General features: G+C 53.6%; 1 protein-coding gene and 1 non-coding gene across 3 annotated transcripts in view; both read right to left on the bottom strand.

The window, feature by feature from the left end:
* Nucleotides 1-2,198: 2,198 nt before the first annotated feature.
* The window catches only part of OLFML2A (olfactomedin like 2A), a 29,198-nt gene continuing 16,613 nt past the window's right edge, over nt 2,199-14,783 (bottom strand). Inside the window, exons 4-8 of one of the 2 annotated variants that reach the window (XM_045562691.1) lie at nt 13,947-14,153; nt 11,848-12,094; nt 9,790-10,026; nt 8,066-8,251; nt 2,199-6,650 (exon numbers count right to left, since the gene is read on the bottom strand). In XM_045562691.1, coding sequence (XP_045418647.1) covers nt 6,046-6,650; nt 8,066-8,251; nt 9,790-10,026; nt 11,848-12,094; nt 13,947-14,153 — 1,482 coding nt within the window. In that variant the 3' untranslated portion in view covers nt 2,199-6,045. The remainder of the gene's footprint in view (nt 6,651-8,065; nt 8,252-9,789; nt 10,027-11,847; nt 12,095-13,946; nt 14,154-14,783) is intronic. The other variant, XM_045562692.1, reaches the window with a different exon arrangement.
* On the bottom strand, nt 9,478-9,581 carry LOC123646805. Its single transcript, XR_006738053.1, has one exon. It is a non-coding gene; the product is annotated as a small nucleolar RNA U13 (small nucleolar RNA).

Consider the following 14,783-nt stretch of genomic DNA (forward strand, 5'->3'; position numbering starts at 1 on the left):
CAACCGGTTTACAAAATCACATGAGCCTCATGACTGCTCTTTCTAGCACACCCAGATGATAAGGGTCAGGGATAAGTCTGTCCAGTCCCCAAGCCCACTGAGCTCTGTGTCCCCTGGCCTCTGCTGGCCATAGAGTTGCCTTGAACACTGACTTCAGGGCCCAGAGCCACGTGCCTGCTGTATGCAGTGCCGTGAGAGTATCATTTCCACAGACGACAGAAATGCCACAGATTTCTTTGCTGCACAAGTCGCTGGTTGCAGACCAGGGTGGGGATTTTAGGCAGGTGTTTTTCCCTGAAGATGAGTTTTCTCATTTTTGTAGAACTACAGGATAAAGAGAGTCACTGGGAATACCCTTTCTGTCTCCAACCTTAGTGATCCGAGATTGCATTCTAGAGATTTCTGCGAGGAACCTGCCTAGGGATGGCCCAACAGATATGATGCATTAATAAATTAAAGAAGTGTAGCTCATCCTGCGACCATGACCTCAGAGCCGCTTGCTCGGGATATCGTGTATGAACTTGCCCAGGGTTCAACTGTAGATCACTCAGTTGTTTGCGAAAATTAGTTGAAGGTCTCCTCCGTGCTGACAAAGTGGGGAACAAGCTCTGTTCTCACAGAGCTCAGATTCCAGTGTGAGAGACGGACCAACTTTACATGTGACTGGGGCCAACTTTACTGCTTTAAGGGACAGCCTCCCAGGAGAGGTGACACTTCAGCAGAGACCTGAATGACATCAGGGAGGCAGCCAGTGTAGGTGCAGGTACAGGTGTGTACCAGGCAGAGGGAAGCAAAGGCCCCCGGTGGGGGAAGCTGCAGAGCAGGGCTGGTGAGACTGAGGCTGGGGAAGGGCCCAAGAAGGGAGGCCGGGCTCCAGGTTACCCGGGGCCCAAGCCTGCTTGGCTTGCTTAGGATGTGAGTCAGTCCAGTGGGGTGTGCAGGACGCGACGGACTTGCGCCAGCAGCCCCTGCAGTGGTGGAGTGGCACTGTGCTTCTGTCCTGTGGGGAGCAGGACCCCTGTCCCTGCCAGAGGCTACAGAGACAGGACCCAGCTCCCAGGTGAGGCAGGTGCTCTGCTGAAGCTGGCCTGCAGCTGGGGGAGACCGGGGAGGGAAAGCCCGGCTGAGTGACTATGTCCGTGGGGGTCTCTGTGTATGTATGTGTGTGTGGGGGGTGGTCTAAATCTGAGTCCACCCACCAGTGGTTTGAGACAGCTCCTTGGTGGTACTTAAGCCACTGTGCAAAGGGCCATTGAGTCACATGGGAGAGAGCCATTCCCTTTTCATCCCCTCCCTCTGATTACATCAGGAACAATGTCCACTTGCTGCCACTTTACCCTTATGTCCCTTGAACACTTGCTAATCTTCTTTTTTAACAAAGGGCGGCTGGGCCTGGGGCCCAGCAGGCACATTCCCTACCAGATGTGATAGTGCTGCTTGTTTTCCGTTGCGTCCCGGTTCCTGCTTGTTGCATATTTGTGGTCATTGACACTGGCTTCCTTTTTACTATTGTGATATAAAGCTTCCTCCTTAAAAAAATTTTTTAAAGTTTTTTTGTTTTGTTTTGCTAATAGCTTATAGAGCTTCCTTTGGAAATAAAATTATTTTCGGGGGAACTTGCCAGCCCACTGGCAACAGGGATGCTGGCAATGGGGACACCCTCAAAAATAAAAAAAAAAAATGATTTTAGTAAAAAGAATGGATTCATTTGAAAGAGGAAAGTAAGCCACCCTGCAGGTGGTAAAGGGAAAAACAAAAGAATCACGAAGAGGGAGCGAGAGTGACGGGAATTTGGGGCACGTGGGATTAAGTGGGGTCCGAGGCCCCTCCCCAATCCCACTATACTCTATTTTTCCCAGGAAGGCATTTCTTTTTTTTTCTGACCTCTCCCTCAGCCCCACATGCTGCCTCAGGAGCGAGTGCACACGGCAGTTCTGTCTCTGTGGCCAACACGAGGCGGAGGGCACGGGGCTGAGGGTGCTGTCTGAACACCTTTGGAAAGGGCTCGCTTTTCTCCCCCTCCCAGCGGGGTCTAGTTTTCAGCCTGCGCTGGACTCAGCATAGCCCATCGTTCAGATTAGTTTTCAGCCACAGTGTTGCAACAAGGTCAGTTCTTTACAAACTAAATAGTTTTTAGAAGTTATTACATGTACATGTTATAAGGATACAGACCACAGCATTTAGTCAACACTTTTAAATCAAACTTTTGATCATGTCTTTATTTAGGTATATCCCACTTTGTTGCAAAAAAGGTATCATGGCAACTTTACAAAAATAGATAAAGTACAATAGAATAAAAATAGAGATCAGGGTAAAGGTAAAAACAGAAAGCTAGGATGAAGCAAGTCCAGTAGGAGACTGTGTATAGTTGTTAGAAAGGATCTCAAAGTTTGACTCTGAGCTTCCCAGCGGCCAAAACAACGAAGAAAACACTGGTTACAAGATTCCTAACGATAGTTAGTTTGGGGCTTTGGTATAAAAACAAACCTGGTTCAAATCTTGACTCTGCTACTTGTTAAGAGACGTGACCCTGAGCAGGTTGCTTAACCTCTCTGAACTTGAGGTTCATCACCTGTAATGGGGAAAAATAATGCCGACCTTGGGGGTTCCTGGGCGGATTCGTGGTAATGTGCATAAAGGTATCTCTATCTTTGGAAGGGAGCTGCCTGGGCCTCTGCAGCCCTTGTCCTCACTGAGCTATGTGTCTTCAGCAATGAAGGGGTTAAAGTCCTACCCTGTAGGGAAAAGAACTTGCCCAAGCCAGTAGCATCAAGAGGTGGGGCTGGATTCCAACCCAGGGCTCTCTAACTCCCATCCAGGGCTCTCTGACAGCCATCCAGCACCATGTCCCTCTGCCACCATAGTGGTTTCCAATGCTGTCACAGAGGACAAGATGCTTTGGAACACATGGGCTTGCAGAAGCCCCTCAAATCATTCCCAGGAAAATCCCCCAGCCTCACCGTTAGTGTTGCTCCCAAGGCAGAAGCTCTCTCCTTTGCTCCCCAGAGAGCACAGATTATATTTAAGGACTGGAAATCTCTAGGGAGGAATCAGAGGTGGCAGCCAAAGCCCCTACACGTATCATGTTGTCCAGAAACACCAGAGACAGCTTCCTCTGCCTGCACAGCCGCAGTCGGTGAGGAACACTGGCCCTCCCTCCTCAGTCCCAGCCCTTCCTTGTTTGAAGTACCGTTTGCCAAATGTAATAAAGCTCAAGATAGGTAAAAACCCCCAAAGTTCGGAGGGGTCAGGTTTCCTGTAGAGCTGGCTCCAGTTCCCCAACAAACCTGCCCTGCCTCTTATCACCAACAGGACAAAACCAACTGTCTTAGAATTTTCTTTTCTCTCTTAATTTACACTCGACTTTGTTTTAAAAATGACTAGAGTTAGCCACTGCTAGGCTTGGCATTTAGGCTTTGTACAAGCTGGCCCCAACAGCCTTCTCGGGGCTTCTGTGTGGATGCAGTTTGTGGCCTGGCCACACCGGATAAAAACAGTGGCCACCAAGTCTAGAGCTGCCACTGAGAGGCAGGCAGTTGGCAAAGAACATGCATCGACCAGCCCTGGAACCCCAACCCTGCCACAGACTGAGCTGCTGCGTGAGCCTGGGTGGGTCCCTTCTCCTCAGTGTCATCATCTGTAAAATGGGCACATTCAGGATACATATCTTCTACTGTTGTGAAGGTGCAAGAAGACACACGTGGGACATGCTTAGCACACCGTCAGTGCTCAGTTAATGCTGATGGTTTTATTTATTACCTGATTTTGAAACCTGGCTCACCACTTAACTGCTGATGAGAGAAGTGACATAACTGTTCTGGGCTCCAGTGTGACCATGTGTAAAAATGAGGAAAATAACTGTACCTACCACATTACCCACGTACAAGAGCCCGAAAACAGACAGGGCATAGTGAATGTTTGGGGGCCATGGCCAGCATCATCCCCCAGAATGCAGTGCTGCTTGTCCTTTAGTTTTTAAAAATCAGCCTATTGTAGCTTTCCCTTTTCTCCAACTAGTGCGGAAAAGGGGCCTTCTCTTTCTTCTCACATGGTTGGGCTATGATATCATGAAAGACACGATCTCGTAAAACCCACACCCAGGGCCAAGGGAAACGCCAGGCCTCGCAGCCCCCTGAGGAGTCTGCACGTGGAGCCCGTGGCAGTCGGCGGCTGGGGGAAGCTGGATGTGTCCACCACTATGAGTCAGGCCTGGGTGTCGCCATTCCCCTTTATTTCAGGGGTGAGTTACAGCTTCGACAAAACACCATCACCTGACAATGCCTGAAAGAAATGTATTCTGCACAGAATGCATTTCCTCACACCCTTGTCTGTGCAGCCAAATTTCCTAACATGGCAACTGGGCATTCCAATACACAGCTACCACGGGAGCTGGCGTGGGGGCAAGAGGAGGGCAGCAGGGTGCAGGGCTGTGTAGGGATCAGCAGTAAATGCGCTTCTCAAGTGTAGGATGGTTGGGTGCCAGGTAGTGTACTGCCTTCCCACGCGGGGAGAACGAGGGATGCAGACAAAACCCTCCGGAAGGAGATCGGCTGTGCCCTGTTCCCAGTGTGACTCTGGGCTACCCTCTAAACCTCTCTGGCTCTATCTTCCCTTTGGTGAAACAGGAAAAATGGACTAGAGAACTTCTTTCCAGCTCTAAAAACACCATACAAAGCAGATCAGGGGCAGGATGGACAATCTTGCCCTCTGGGGACTGCCTGGGTCTGAGGCTCCAGGGAGCTATCAGCAGCCCCAGGTGAGGTGGCCCACCTGTGATCCTCTCCCCCAGGTCCTGGGCTGCCCCAACACCTCTGAAGCCAGGAAAAGCCTATTCCCAGACCCCCAGTCTTCCCCTCCCTGCTTCCACTCTCTGGCTCCTGCCTGAAACCAGAAGGCTCAATGCTTCCCTGGACCGGACCGTTCAGGCTCTCTGTCTTCCCCAGCCCCCAAGGCTGCTGGGCCAGCCCCCCCCACAAGACCAGGTCAGGACTAACAAGGGAGAGGGAACCTGCTCCATCCTGGTACCACCCCAGCCTCGGCCTGGGGTCTTGTTCATGGCAGACTTGGAGGTATCCCTGAGTGTGTATAGGCCATGGGTTTGAAGGCCCAGAGAGAGAGGACAAGGTGGACCCCAGGCCAAAGGCTTTGGGAGAGAACAAGAGGACCCAAGGCCTGGGTGTGTGGCCAACGCCAGTGCTTCTGATGCAGAGGGAGGCTGGGCTCAGCTCCCCACCCTGGTGGAGCTGCTGCCGGCAGACAGCTGCCTGCCGCCTTCTCGGCCGCTGCTGCAGAAACAGATGATGGCACTGACAAAGAATAAGAGAGAATGAAAATGAGGACAGAAGGGAGGGGCCTTGGAACAGGGGCCAGGATTTTCTCTGCGGGTGTGGTTTCTGCTCAGTGGCTAGGTGACAGTGGAGGTTTGGAATGTGGCCGGACGGCGGGTGGGGTGGGATAGGGGCGCTGACCAAAGGCAAGAAGCAGGGACATTGGCCAAGGGGCCCAAAGCCCAGGACCACCAGGAGCTGAGCCAGACAGGGGCCTGGGTGGCAGGCAGAGCCCGGGCCTCCGTGCAACACTAGCACATTGGCCCCAGAGGCCTCTGGTCTGGAGTGGCCCTGGGAGGGGAGGCAGAGTTGAGGGAAGAAGGGGAGGTGGCAGAGGGGAGAGGGCTGGAAGGGGGAGAGCGTGGACACGTCTCCTTGTCCTGCCAGAGCCCAGCTGAGCCATTGGGCAAGTGATGCCGCCACTCTGAGCCTCAGATTCCTCATCTGTTGAACGGGCCTCACGACCTCTCTCTCCAAGGGCAGTGCCGGGAGGATGAAATGGGTCCTAAGTGCATGTACAGCGCGGGGCACAGTGCTCTGCGGGTGGAAGCGAGTACTACCCACTGGGTGCAGAGGAAGCTGGATCCCAGTTACCACCTCGTGCCTAGCCCGAGCCTGGGCTGGCCCCAGTGAATATTCGCTGGTTGGGTGGGCTGCAGGAGTTGCCGTGGGGAGCCCCTTCCCCACTGCTGCCCCTCCTGTGAGCACAGGTCCCCGCTCAGACCACGAAGTGGAGGGTGTAGGTGAGCTGGTGGCCGTTGTCCCAGGCGTAGAGCACCCGCTCCTTGGGGTTGTAGTCGATCTGGGTGGTGTAGGCGTGCTCGTTGAGGAAGGGCAGCTGGGGGCGAGCGTCAGTCCCCGTGTGCGTGTCGAAGGCGTAGGCCACCTGGCCTTCGCGCTGGTTGTACGTGTCCACGGCATACAGGATGCCGCACACCAGGAAGCAGTTCCCGTAGGAGTTCCGCCGCAGCCGTGTCTTCCACGTGGTCTCCCGGTGTGTGGAGAGGTCGCCCGGGTCTAGGCGGCTCAGCACGATCACCTCGGGCTGGGCCTCGTCGTGGTCGTCCACGGCAGGGTAGATGACCCACAGGCCGCTCTCGTCCACAGCGAAGTCGATGTCCGAGTGACCGCGCCACTTCCAGGGTGTGGTGTCCTCGTACACCACGTCGGGCAGCAGCGCCCAGGAGGCCACGAAGCGCTGCCGCAGGTCGTACTTGATGATGTTCTTGGTGAAGGCACGGTTGTAGTAGAAGGCGCCCTGGTACACCACGTGGCCCGTGCCAATCCAGTTGTAGGGCAGCTTGTACATGTTACTCCAGCGGCCTGCAGGCGGAGGGGGTGGTCACACCAGAGCCTCCGACACAACCCACCCCACATAGTGTGAGGCCACCAAGGGCTCTCGAGTGGCAAAGAGAGCAACTGATACCAAGCACATGCTGTGCCTGCATCTGGGCCGATCCCCTCATTACATCACAAGAGTCCCCTGAAGGAAGCACGATCTTCATTCCATTTGCCTAGGAGGAAACAGGCCCTGAGGGTTCATGGTCACCCAGCTAGGTGACCTTGAATGGCACAGCTAGGATTTGGCCACAGGGTGATGTAAGCCCTGGGCTTTGTCCCTGCTGTTCCTTCTGTCTGGACTGGCATCCCAATTGATCTGCCTGGGGAATGCCTGCCTGTCTTTCAGAGCCCTCAGCCAATGTCACCTCCTCCAGGAAGCTTTCCCTGCCCTCCCCAGGCTGAGTGAGGGGCCTCCCCTCTGGTCTTGCCAGCCCTCTGTCTTGACACTTATTACTACCTTCCTCCACCAGCCCGTGAGCTGCCTGAGGCAGAAAGCAGGCCAACTCTGAGCTGGCAGCGAAGGGCATTAGTTGATCCAGGCCATACTCTGGGACTCCATGGCTCGCAGGGCAAGTCCAAACTCCTTCATGTGGCTCACAAAGCCTGCCCCAGCCCACTCTCACCCCCACTGCCCCATGTCACCATGCTTCCTGTCACTGCCAGGCCTTGGCACATGCTGGGTCTTCTGCCTGAAACACCCTTCCCTCTCCTTTCTGCGCTCTTACTCCGACCCTTCCTCCAGGGCTCGGCTCAGCATCACCTCCTCTGGGAAGTCTTCCCTCATCTCAAGGCCGGGTTCCCTCTAACGCTGGCCTCCAATTGTCTCTTTAAGCCTTTGCCTCCCACACCAGACTGCATGTTGGAGGGCAGGCCAAGTCTAAATGACCCCTTCCCCCATCACGCCCCACATCTGATAACCAAAGTTCTGCCCTTCCCTGTGCTGATAGCTCCAACCTGGCCTCTGCACAGACCTGTAGCTCCTCTAAGGCCTGAGGCCCTGCTAACTTGTAAAACAAGTGACAACCCCCACCCTGTGGAGTTAGGAAGATACCATGAGCTGATACCCACAGAGCGACGGGCGCGTAGTGAGCGCTCAGAACGCAGAAACTCAGTATTGTTCCCCATGATGGTAAGTTACATTGTGACAGCAGGACCACGTCCTTCTTGTTTGCCACTGCATTCCCGTTCCTGGCCCAGTGCCAGCACACAGGGTGCCACAGGGTCTCACTGGGTCCCAGCCCAGTGCCCCCAGGCTCCCCTCCTTGAGGTGGCTGCCACTCTGGAGCCTGGCCAGGCTGCAGCACAGGAAACCACAGGCAAAGGAAGGCCAAGGCTCCATGGGGGACCCTCCCCAGGCTGCCCACACCTGCCCCCTTCCCATCTTGGGGGTCTCTGACCTTGCTTGAAGTTTTCCAGGTTGCGGAACTCCACCAGGCTGTTTCCATAGTAGTAGTTGGTGACGTAGATTCTGTCGTCCCGGGAAGCAGGGTCCTTCATCCAGGCCCCCTCGTGGCGCCCGTAGCTGTGGTGCCTCACAGGGGGGTCCACGGCCCGGAGGGTGCCCTCGCAGCTCGCCTCCCTGCCTGTGGGGAGCGAGAGGCACGGCTCTGGGGTCCAGCTCTGGCGCATAGACCCCGCCGGCCGTGAGCCAGAGCAGTGGTCCTTGGGACGTCATTGGGGTCTAACTTTAATCCCGCCTGACATTGTTTATGGCCTTTCCCCACCTTCCTCACAGTGAAAGCAGCGCCTGATCAGTATAGAAAGCATTCAGATTCCATTATCCGTTATCTGTGGGATCTAAACAAGTTGAAATCCTCGAAGCAGAGAATAGAGCAGTGGTTACCAGGGGGTGAAGGGCCTGGGCAGATGTTAGTCAAAGGATTCAAAATTTCAGTTAGACAGGAGGAGTAAGTTTGATATATTGCATACTTGAAAACTGCTAAGAGAGTAGATTTTGTGTTCTCACCACAAAAAAAATGTATGTGAGGTAATACATATGCTAATTAGCTTGATTTATCCATTCCACAATGTTTACATACATTGAAACATCATGTTATATACCATAAATACATAAAATTTTTATTTGTCAATTAAAAAAATAAAAAAATTTAAACCCTAAAGAATAAATAAAGTAAAAACCTAAAAAAGGTTCCATTATTCAAAGAAAATTCCAAACCTGTCATATTTCCTTCCTTTTCTTTTTTTCTTTGCACGGACAGTCACGCAAACATACTTTAAAAAACTGTGACTTTTATGAATATATAGTTTTACGTATCCTGTTTTTTCCCTCCACTGAGAAATTTCTCACATCATTAAATAGCCTTTTAATGATGTGATTTCAAGGTTCTGCCAGGCCACAGGCAGCTGTGCCCTCAAATTGATTTAACCAGTCCTCCCATGTCAGCTGTTGAGGTTATTTCCAGTTTCCTGACATTAGAAATGGTGCTGTGATGCAACCGCCCGAGTGGCAGCTGTTGTCCATATCGCTGGCGGATCCTTCAGGAAAATTCCTAGAAGAGGAATGCATTTGGACGAGAGCAAGGAATGGTTTTTGAAGGCTTGTCACCACAGACGGCTGAAATGCCCTCAAGAAGAATGGGATGGATGGTTTAATGAGGAAGATTTCTACCAGGAGACACAAGTCAAAAGTGTAAACTGGAAGATAAAAACAGGGCCAAAGACTGAAAGAGGAAATAAAGAAATGAAAACAGTTGCTAGATTTGATGACAGGATTCTAAGTGTCATTTTAAGAAGAACTTGTTAACAATACTACCTGTTTTATAAGCACTTTATTTTTTTATTTTTTGCATGTGAGACAGGTAATGTGCCAACGTCGTAACAAGGACTGCGGAAGGCACATCTCACGCATGCAAGTGAAAACCCAATCATCACGCTTATGAACGACAAAAGGATCTATATAAGTGCTTTAAATGTTGGCAACGTTTTTCTGTATAGGATCAGACAGTAAACCTCTGCGGCTCTGTAGAACACATACTTCTATTCCTTTGTCTCTTTGTTTTTTCTAACAACCCTTTAAAAATGTAAAAACCATTCTTAGCTTGAGGACTATACAAGACAGGCCGTGGGCTGGATTTGGCCATGGGCATGTGGGGCTACTCACCTGGGCTGGGGACTTCTGGGCGTGAAGGTGGCTCGGTGGGCAGGGGACTGGTGGTGGGAGTCAGGGGGGTGGTGGTGGTGGTGGAGACAGGGTCTGAGGTGGTACCAGGGGCCAAGGCCTCTTCCTCTGAGGACCTGGGCCCAGCCTCATCCTGCTCCGCAGAGTTGGGCTCGGGTGGCCTGCCCTCCACCTTGGGCGGTACTTGCTCCAGCCAGGAAGTGCCCTTGAGGGTGTTGTCTGCAGAGAGAAGACCCTGTGCTCACCCCCCAGCAGTACCCCCTGCTGCCTAGGTCTCCCCAGAGACCACTGGGTTCTTAGCAGCTCTGGAGCCCTGGGGGAGTCAGGGGAAGGGGCTCCTTCAGGGAGCTCCCCACACCCCGGGGAAGTGAAGGGCAGCCTCACTATCAGGGTGCCAAGCCCAGCTCTACCCCTCCCCAGCTGGGTGGTCCCATCCAAGTCCCCTGCCTCACTGGGCTCACTTCCACCCCTGAGAACGGGAGCAATGAGGCCCATGGCAGGCCGCGGTGTTGCTCAGCGAGAAACGTACATAGATCACTTGCACAGGTCCTGGCAAGTATGAGGTGCCAAATATGAGATCCCTTCCCTTCCTAAGCCTCAAGCACTTTGTACCCGTTCTTTCATTTCCTACATTCAATTCCAGAAGCCAGAAACGCTTGCTCCCATTTTACAGACTTTCTCCTATTCCTCTCCCCTGGAAAATGCAGTTGCTGCTAGGATCAAATGCAGTGGCATGTGTGAAAGGACTCAGAAAACTGTGACATCGGGGACAAAAGAATGGTGCTGTTGTTACCATGATGGCCTGGCCCCAGGGGACTGCCTGGCCAGCCAGGGGAGGAGCTCAGAGACCCCTTGACTTGAGGACAATGACCTGATTTCTTCCTTTTTTCTCCCTGCTGGGCTTCCTCTTTGCACAGGGGGTTAGCCGGGCCCTGCTGTAGGGCAGCCCTGGGAGCCTGGGCCCTAGCCTGGACAAGGACAGTCCCTCTGGTCAGGGGAAGCCACTGTGGGGCCTGGCCTCGGCAGCCTGCCAGGGCAGGGCACTCGTTCCCACAGGCCTCACTGGTGGAGTCAGATGCCTGCAGCTGTTCTTGGGCAGTGCCCCAGCCAGGGGTCAGAGGCTCAGTGCTGTGGCCAGGCTGAGCTGGCAGGGCTGGGGGCCAGCAGCTGGTGCCAGGGGCTGGGGGAAGAGGCCCCTGAGCCCTGAGAGGCCAAGAAACAAGGGGGTTCTTGGAGGAGACTGGTCCCTGCCTATTCTACCTTCCAGCCCCCTTGGACATGGGCTGGGCAGAGGGCCTCACCAGAGGAGGTGGTCAGTGGGACCCAGGAAGGGGAGGAGTAGGTTTGGGACACTGCGCAGGGACATCAGAGGAGAGCAGGCTTCTGGGAGGGTCTGGGGGGGGATTCAGGAGCCACAACCAAAGGGTTGTGAGACTCAGAAATTTGGGGTATCTGGGAACTTTTGCCTCTTATTTCCCAGTTAATCACTTTGTTACCCTTCCCTGTGACCCAGCAGGGAGCTGCAGGAAAAATACAAGAGTCTGTGGGCTCTTCCTCAGGGGTATAGAAGTGGGAGGGGCTGAAGAGGCCAGGCTGAAAAGCCCCGCGTCACTTCCTAAAGCCCTGTGTCTTCCCACCCCCACCTGTGGCAGCTGCTTGGTCATAGGTATGCTTTTCCCACTGGACTGTGAGCTCCGTGAGGATAGGGACCGTATTTACATTGTTCCCTGTCACCTGGTGCATGGTGGGCCTTCAGCAAATTTATGAATGAACAAAGAGAAGTCCAACAGAGGTCAAGACTGCTTTAAATACTTGGGAAGAAACTTAGCCCTTCCTGTTGGTTCAACCATTTCACTCCCTGCAACCTCATGAGTGGGGTGTCATCCCCCTTGTGTGTGGATGGGAAAAGGCACCCAGTGGGTGATCAATGGTGGGGCTGCATTCTGGGCAGTCTGACTGCGGAGGAGAAGAAGGGATCCCTGGGAGGTGTGATTCGTCAGCAAGCCCCACCCACAAAGTTCCCACCTCTCTCCAACTCACCAGCCACCGCCTCAGTCACCTCCTGACCGCCTGCCTTGTAGTAGGTGAAGCCCCGGATCACAGCCTGCTGCTGGGCCAGGGCCCGGGGCTTGGCTGTAGGCTGGAGGACTCTGCTCTTGCTGCTGTCCTTCCTCAGCTTCTCCGCCTTCAGCAGCTTCTCCTTAGGTTTCGGGAGGCCCCTGTCTACGAAGCTCTTCTGCACGATGCCATATTTGCTGGTGCCCTTGCCTTTCCCTCCAGCCGTGTCCTGGGGGAAAAGGGAAGTGTCAAACTGGAGGGACAGTAGAAGGGATGTTGTGAGGGGTCACGGGGCTCAGCATGCAGGGGCTAGATGTGGTCATATTGCTCAGGACCCACATCCCAGGTGTACTTGAAGTCACAGCTTTTCATACCCTCCCACAGTGGCTGCATTCATGACTGGTTTGCCTCGGTTTCCCCACTTAGCTCTCTAGCTCCCTTGCAGGCTTGGAGCCCAACCTGATGAGTTGGATTCCTGACCCATCTCCCAGCTCCTGCCCACTCTTCCCCAGGGGGTTAACTAGAACATTCAGCTCCCGGGGGGGGGGCGACTTCCTAGCCTTGTCTCTCTCACTAGCGTGAGTAGGGGAAAGTTTCTTGGGCCCTTAGGCAGCGTGACCAACTCATCTCAGTGTGTCTGGAACTTTCCTAATTTTAGCACTGAATTTGCTGCATCCTGGGAAACCCTTCAGTCCCAGGCAAACTGGGACGGTTGGTCACTCTACCTCTAGGACATGCAGTTTCTAACATTTTGTGAGTTTTGTTATTTTCACTTCCCATTTAAATGCCTCTGATGCTGGCTTGGCCCAAGAACATAGGGCCTGTGACATCACCCATTGTTAGGCAGCAGCTCAGGCAGATACGGCAAGTACAGTATCCAGCTAGAAGCCTTCTGTGCCACTGCCAAAACGGGTTCATTCTCGCCTGCAGACCGGCACCAGAGTGAGCAGGAAGCCAGCTCTGGCCCAGGGCATAGGCTTCCTCCAGGCATTATCGGTAGCTAGGTGGCCCCAGATGCAGACATGAATGTCCCCATTATCACAATGTCAACACAGGAACAGGAGGCCGAGAGGTAGAGAGGAAGAGAGGAAGAGGGCGGGCTTGGCAGTCACGCAGACCCGGCTGCCAGTCCCGGCTCAGCCATCCCCTCTCTATGTGACCTCTCCATGTGTCCTCATCTGCTGAATGGGCAGGGGTCATCCCTCCTTCCGGGTGGTTATGAGATTAACTGATAATGTCTGTGAGAAAGTCAAGTTTGAGTAGGAAGTCCACAGATGTCAGCTCCCTTTTTCTGCCACTCACCAAGAAACAAGGCCACTGTGGACAGTGGCATGGCTCGTGTCGCCCTGCGGGCTACTGGCCGATGGTGCATGAATGGGGCTGCCGTCTGGTCTGCGCTCCATTCGCCAAGCCACACGCCCTAGTGTGCGTCCAGCATAGGAAGGAGCCTTTGGGCAACGCGTTCACCCCAAGGTAGCTCTTTATTCTAATCTACGTGCTTAGATGGACAGCCATTTTTGGAATGCGTCTGCCTAAAGGGAAGACCTTTATTAAATTTGCATAAAGATGTGTTAGCTGTCATGGGTGGCTCTGCCTAGTGACCAAAGCCAGTGCCTCTGCTCACTTTGTGCTCTGAGCTTGAAGACAGAATGTCTGGGTGTTTGGTGCAGGGATTCTCCACACCAGGTTGGGCTGGATGACTGAGGCCCGACCCAGCCAGGGGCCCAGCCACAGCAGGGGAGGCTAGAAGCAGTTTACTGCAGCTGACCTGGTCTCTCAGGACCAGGCAGGGAGTGTCATCTTCACAAACTTGTCCCCACTACTTTGGAAACTTGGGAATGAGAATATTACCAAATACCTGGCTTAGGGACCAGCTCCCTCGGCTGGATCCCCACGTCTGCCCCTGCTCACCTGTGCCGGCTGTGCTTGCTGCAGAGCAGGCACCTCTGCCCCCGACCCTGCCAGCCCTCAGCCCTGCACTATGGCCCCAAACCCCGACTGAGCTGGCCCTCAGGGCCAAGGTCCTGGCACACTGTGCTCCCAAGCCCAGCCACCACCTGGCCAATGATCAGAGCCCTCACCTGAGCCTTGCTACCAGGGCCAGTGGCTGCGGCTGCAGCAGGAGCCGCCGCATCCTTCTGCAGCAGCTGGAGGCCCAGACTGGACAGCTCCTTCTTGATGCTCATCATGATGGCCGAGTGGTTCTCGTAGTGCCTCAGCTGCTCGCTGAGGTGGCGCATGCTCTCCTTCACCACCTCATTCTCCCGGCTCAGGTTGGCCTTGATGCTCTGTGGGGGTGGGATTCTAGGTCTTTCCCAGGCCAGCTTCTTCCAAACCCCCAGACCAGAGGGACACCCCAGCATCAGCCACCAGGCCTTGCTGCCCCGTCCCCTGAGCAGGCCGGGTGCAGGCGGGGTGGCACCAGCAAGCATGGGTGGAGTAAAGCATGCTCAAAGAGACCCTGCTGTCATCAACTTTGTAAATTTAAAATGTGAAGGAATGAAAAATAGATAATACGTGTTCATGATACTAAATTAAAAAGATATAAATGGGAGGCCAGGTGCAGTGGCTCATGCCTGTAATCCCAGCACTTTGGGAGGTCAGGAGTTGGAGACCATCCTGGGCAACACAGTGAGATCCAGTCTTTATTTATGTATTTATTTATTTTTTTAGCGCTTTGTGTTTTCATTGAGCAGCCTATTTTGGGAACTGTACCATATCTGTATCTATAGGGCTCCCTATTCCTTTTAATTGCTACACGTATGCCATTGTATTGGTAGGCCATAATATATTTAGCCTTATTGATGGTTATTTAAGTTGCTTCCAACTTTTTGCTACCTTAAAATTACTTTTTTTTTTAAACCAGAGTCTCACTCTGTCGACCAAGCTGGAGTGCAGTGGCGTCGTCATCACAGCTC

Source organism: Lemur catta, chromosome 10 (assembly GCF_020740605.2).
Source record: "Lemur catta isolate mLemCat1 chromosome 10, mLemCat1.pri, whole genome shotgun sequence".
In the NCBI taxonomy this organism is placed as follows: domain Eukaryota; kingdom Metazoa; phylum Chordata; class Mammalia; order Primates; family Lemuridae; genus Lemur; species Lemur catta.